Raw genomic sequence first — 5,840 nt, forward strand, 5'->3', positions numbered from 1 at the left:
GTTTTATTTTCTTTTGAGAGAAACAGAGACACTTTTCTCCACTGCAGCAAGCACCGTTGTGGCGAGTTTGACTTTCTCTTTCAATTCCGGAATGTGACGTTGAAATGCTCTCTCCTCCGTTTCCTGTTGCTCCGCCCTTTGGGGGGGGGGGGGGGGTCAAATCAATTTGGTGATTGGTTTTTATTCTTACCACTAGAGACAGAGCTGTAATAGTACCACAAATAATTGGCACACAACTTTATTGTGCATTTATTTTTTATGAACACACACATACATACAAACATGACATCATACAGTGTAATTTGTGATTTGGACAAACAATGAGCATACAAATATTGTGTGTTTGCCTGTCCTCTGAAGCAGTCCTGGCTGGATTGATCCTGTACTTAATATTTTAGTCTTTCCCTGCATTGTAGGCTATATTTTTTAAGCTTGATTTTTACTCAGGCTCTGGAGCTGGATCAGCGTAACGGAAGGGGTCATAGAGGTCACGTTTGAAATCATAAGGGTCAAAGTCGGGGGCTTTCTGCTCCACTGGTGCTTCAGCAACATGTTCCTCAGCTGGTGCCACCTCCTCTTTCACCACTTTCTCCTCAACAGGCGCAGCTGGTGCAGCAGTTTCTGTGATGGGGCGGGGAGGGTGGTCGATGAGGCAGTCGGGGTCCCAGTACGGGTCACAGTCATACTCCATGCCCTTGACAGGAGGTGGAGGCGGGGGTGTGGGTGGGACAGACTTTTTGGGAGCAGGAGGTGGGGGCGGAGGGGGAGGGGGAGGGGGAGGTGCAGCAGCTTTCATCTCCTCCTCTGTCATGGGCCTGCAGGCCGGGTTGTGGCGCGGGTCACACAGCACCGGGACGGCGCCCGTCGGCAGGTAGACGATCTGAGGCTTGCAGAGCTTGTCGGTGGGGTTACACAGGAAGATCACCTGGGCGTCGGCCATTCATTTACAAATTGTATTATTGTACAAAAGTGACTCCCTGGACTTCTTATTAATTAAATGTATTATTATTCTAACCCTAAAACCATATGAATTCATAAGACTGAACAGACACATGGATATAGTTTAGAATAGATCAGGGGTTTTCAAAGTATGAGACTGTGGGCCTCCCCCCAGGCAAAGCTTCAATTCCTGGATGCCTATGGGATCATCATGATTGTGTTATTTGATCCCATAGACACTCAACAATTAAAGCCAAGATGGCCTCAGATTGGTGTTTGACATACTTCAGACAACACCAAATACATCAAGGTCTGTCTGAAGGCATTTATTTGTTTCTAACTCTGGGAAAGTGGGGAAATCTGTAAAAATTCCCCCAAACGACTGTATCTCTCAACTATGTCTTTAACCAAATCAGACACATTGAGGATATTCTATGTGATCACCTTTTGATAACTAATGTAATATTGTTTCACTTCACTGAGCGTCCCCTGAAACTGCTTGGAGCCCCTCTGGGGAGGCCCGCCTCCCACTTTGAAAACCCCTGGAATAGATCAACAGCAACTTACTAAAACATTTCGGGTTCGGCCCCATAAATAATTGCAGCCGATGGGACAGGCCGGGCCGGGCTTGTTTTTTTTGGGCCTGATCTAAGCTCTATATTGTACTAGCAAACACTAACAGGAAGTAAGCTACCGAATGCACAGCCAGTGCACACCAGCACAGCAAAAGTGGCTTGGAGTGGCAGTCCAACATGCCCCGCTGGTCGCTTGGTGCTGCAGCTTGATTGGTTGTCTTGCTGTCTTTCCATTTGACATTTTGAACTTAGCCCCTCCTCATGTTGATGTAAATGCTCTCATCCATCGCCAGGTATCCCAGCATGCTTTGGAAGGAGATGACAGATGCATTCAATACTTAATGAATGAATGGACAACTGACTAGTGTCACTGTGGTGTGCATCATGCACCGTTAAAGGGGTGAATAGAGAGAGGTGTTACAATGAAACTGGAAAATGTGTAGTTTTCACACACTCACTTTAATGATCAAAGAAAAATGGGATATAAAGAAAAATACTGGATTCTTGTTGAACTTTAACCGAACCCCCCCCCCCACACACACACACACACACACACAACAATACAACTAAATCACTTTGTCTACGTCACATGAACATGAGCCATAACACCACACACTTTGTTAAGAAGAAGAAAGGTAAAGAGACAAGTTTCATCAGTAGTTACTGCGCTTCTCTCAGTGGAGAGCCCTATTGAAAGAACAAATTAATATACAAATGTGCTAGACAAGTCTGCAAAGTGTTTTGGTTGTTGTTCTATAAAATAAAATTCAACATTAGAATGCGTAGTAGTTACCTGAAGGAAAAAAAACTATGTGTGTGTAAATTGTCTTAACTGACAATGAATCCTGAGGAACATGAATGTTTAGTCTAATCTGTGTGATTGACAGGAGAGATGATCAGGGGGGCAGAGTTTTTACCATTACTAATAGGACCAGGATAGAAGTATGGGTAGAGTTTCTCAGTGAAGGTGCAGCCAGTAAAGGAGTAGATCAGAGCTGCAGCATCTACATCATAAAAGGAGACTAGACCCTCCTCATAATCCACAAACACCCCCACCTTCTGGGGCTTCGTCTTCAGAGAGAGGAGGACAGGAGAGTCAGCAGCAGCTTCGTACTCATTTCCATTCCTCATGTATACAGTCCAGTAGCCATCCTCAGGACTCAGTGTGATGTCTCCCTTCCTGTTGATCGATCCTCTGGCCACTCCTACATCCCACTCAGTCTTCCCTTCAACCTGAACCTCGTAGTAAAACTTCCCTGAAGAGAAGCTCTGCTTTGCTAAGACACAGCTACAAGAAGATAATCTCTCTGGGTTGTCTGGGAGTTTCTTCTTTACATAACCAGCATGTACTTGTTTCCCATCATGAGACAGGATGAGCCAGGGATTTGCTGTATCAGGATCCAGAGTCACATCCACTGCAAACTGCTGGACCCTCTTCAGCTCAACATCAAGCAGCTTCTCCATCTCTTTACTGAGTGTCTCCTCCAGCTGAGCCACAGCTCTCCTCACAGCCCCCTCATATGATGAGTGGATATGGACCTCTATCCAGTCCTTGGTGTGTGGAGGAGTGTTCAGGGATGGGAAGCTTTGGATGAGGTGAATGTGGTCTTCAGTGTGTGAGAGCTGCTCCACCTCAGCGGTTCTCTTCATCAGCTCAGAGATCTCCTGTTCCAGCTCTTTGATCAAGCCTTCAGCCTGCTTCTCTGTTGTTTTCTGCTTCTCTTCAATCGTCTCAATGAGCTCAGCCTGGCTTCTCTCCACAGACTGCCTCAGAGCGGTGAAGACCTGCACACTGTCTGCTATCTCTCTGTCTGCATCTTCCTTACTGAGCTCCACTGAGTGTTTGATCTCCTGAATCTTCAGTCGTCTCTCCTGGATCTTCTGCTGAATTTCAGCCTCCGTCTTCCCCAGCTCAGTCTTCTTTTCTTCATATCCTTCTTCCAGAGGAACAATGTCATGTGACTTGTGGTTTAAAACAGTGCAGAGCGCACACACACACATCTGGTCAGACTTGCAGAACAGCTCCAGTGGTTTCTCATGCTCTTTACACATCCTGCCTTCCAGGTTCTCCACAGGATCCATCAGCTTGTGTTTTTTCAGACTTTTGATTCTCTGATGAGGCTCCAGGTGAGTCTCACAGTAGGAGGTCAGACACACCAGGCAGGAATTCATGGCCTTCCGTTTGGTCCCTGTGCAGATGTCACAGGGAACTTCTCCTGGTTTGGCACTTTGCTGGTCTGGACAGCTGCTAGCTTTCATCTGAGCTGACTTTCTGAACTGAGCAGCCATCTCAGATATGAAAGTATTGACATGCAGCTCAGGTCTTCTGTCGAGAATCTTGTTACACATGGGACACTGGCACTGGACACTAACATCCCAGTGCTGTGTGATGCAGTTCTTGCAGAAGTTGTGTCCACATGGTATGGTGACTGGATCAGTGAACACATCCAGACAGATGGAGCACAGAAACTGCTCTTCAGACTGGAGACAGCTGGCAGCAGACATATCTAGACACAAGACATGAAGGGAAAGTGTGAAATAACATTTATTACATAATTCTTGAATGACAATACCTTTAAAAGGGAAATTGAAGTTGGATTTAAAAAAATGCAAAAAAGGGACTATACTCATTTTTTATGCTGTTTTAAAGCGTCAACGAGGAGGAGAGCTAAGGTGTGTCCAATAATTTAAAAAGCTTTCATTGGCCTGTCTATAGAGACACTGTTGGGTTAATGACAATGAACTTAACTTCTTACAAGTTCAACAGCCGATTATTACGCTGCTTTCTACTGACTTTCTAAATATACAAACAGACCTTGGAGACAACCCACCTCGGGTCACACGATTTTATCTGACAATGGTTCATTCACCAAAAGTGCATCTCAATATATTGACTTCATTAATGAAACTCTCCTCCTATATTGAGGACACAACTGATGTCTCCATTCACACTCCTTGGTAGCCTATATGCTAATATCTCTATCATAAGTTCATGTCTGCTTTGAGACATGTCCTGCCTTATCAGCTGGATATCAGGTTGTTGCTGTACTGTCTTTAATTGACTGGATCATTCACAATCACATAATTATCTTTAAAGACAACATTTAATAAAAAAAGACTGGTGTTCTTGTGGGCTCAAGTTTATCTCCTAACTATAAGTGACTGTTTTTCTGTTTTAAATTGTCTTAATAATCCTTTTTTTAATCACTGTTTTACTAATGATATTTTCTTGATATCATATTCAGTGGGAAATCAACTATTGGACTTTCATAAACAATTACATTAAAAAAATTAGAACATTAGATTGAATTGAGTATCCCCAGGCACATATTTCACTTGGACTTATACTACTCTAAAGATGAGAATGGTTGCTTGCTGACACGTCAACATTTTTAGGAAGAAATCATTTCATATAATCCTCCTTATCTCCATTTTGACCAGTTTCAGAGGCTCCATGTGTTACAGAGGCATTCCCTTACTGATTCCTGCTGATCTCTGGGTCAGGCTTAACAGAACACATTCAACTCATCAATATGGCCTGAGGCCTCACCTGTCAGCTGATGGCCTGAAGAAGACCACGCTGCTCATGTTGGCTTGTTAATGTTGGTTTTAGCCATGCTGATAAAGGCTTTGATATTATTGGGCACTCCTAGCTCACCTCTCTTTCACTGTAAGAGTGCCTGAAAGCAAGTGGAGTCTCTTTTTGGACTTATTTTTTCTGCTAAAATCGAAAATCGTAGACTACACTTAAGTGAAATCATACGATACAGACTGAATTCCATTCCATTATCTGCATCGGCCTACACAGTTGCAGTTTGTGTTCTTTCTTGCTCTCTGTTTAAAGACAGACAGTAAATATGATCTGCTGTTACTTACCGCTAGTTTTCTTTTCTTTTGAGAGAAACAGAGACACTTTCCTCAACTGCAGCAAGCAGCAATGTTGTCGCGAGTTACTTTCTCTTTCAATTCCGGAATGTGACGTTGAAATGCTCTCTCCTCCGTTTCCTGTTGCTCCGCCCTTTGGGGGCGGGGTCAAATCAATTTGGTGATTGGTTTTTATTCTTACCACTAGAGACAGAGCTGTAGTAGTACCACAAATTATTGGCACACAACTTTATTGTGCATTTATTTTTTATGAACACACACATACATACAAACATGGCATCATACCCATCATACCCATTTGTGATTTGGACAAACAATGGCCATACAAATATTGTGTGTTTGCCTGTCCTCTGAAGCAGTCCTGGCTGGATTGATCCTGTACTTAATATTTTAGTCTTTCCCTGCATTGTAGGCTATATTTTTTAAGCTTGATTTTTACTC

The 5,840-nt window shown here is 43.6% G+C and overlaps 1 protein-coding gene across 1 annotated transcript; it reads right to left on the reverse strand.

Annotated features, from left to right (window-relative positions):
* Positions 1-2,098: 2,098 nt before the first annotated feature.
* On the reverse strand, positions 2,099-4,019 carry LOC310796922 (E3 ubiquitin-protein ligase TRIM39-like; the record flags this gene model as incomplete). The annotated part of the gene is made up of 1 exon (XM_083659171.1): positions 2,099-4,019. One exon carries the CDS (start codon positions 4,017-4,019, stop codon positions 2,382-2,384), a length of 1,638 nt encoding a protein of 545 aa, XP_083515297.1. The 3' UTR covers positions 2,099-2,381.
* Between the last annotated feature and the right edge of the window lie 1,821 nt (positions 4,020-5,840).

This window comes from Poromitra crassiceps, assembly GCF_964638095.1.
Source record: "Poromitra crassiceps genome assembly, chromosome: 23".
NCBI classification, from domain to species: domain Eukaryota; kingdom Metazoa; phylum Chordata; class Actinopteri; order Beryciformes; family Melamphaidae; genus Poromitra; species Poromitra crassiceps.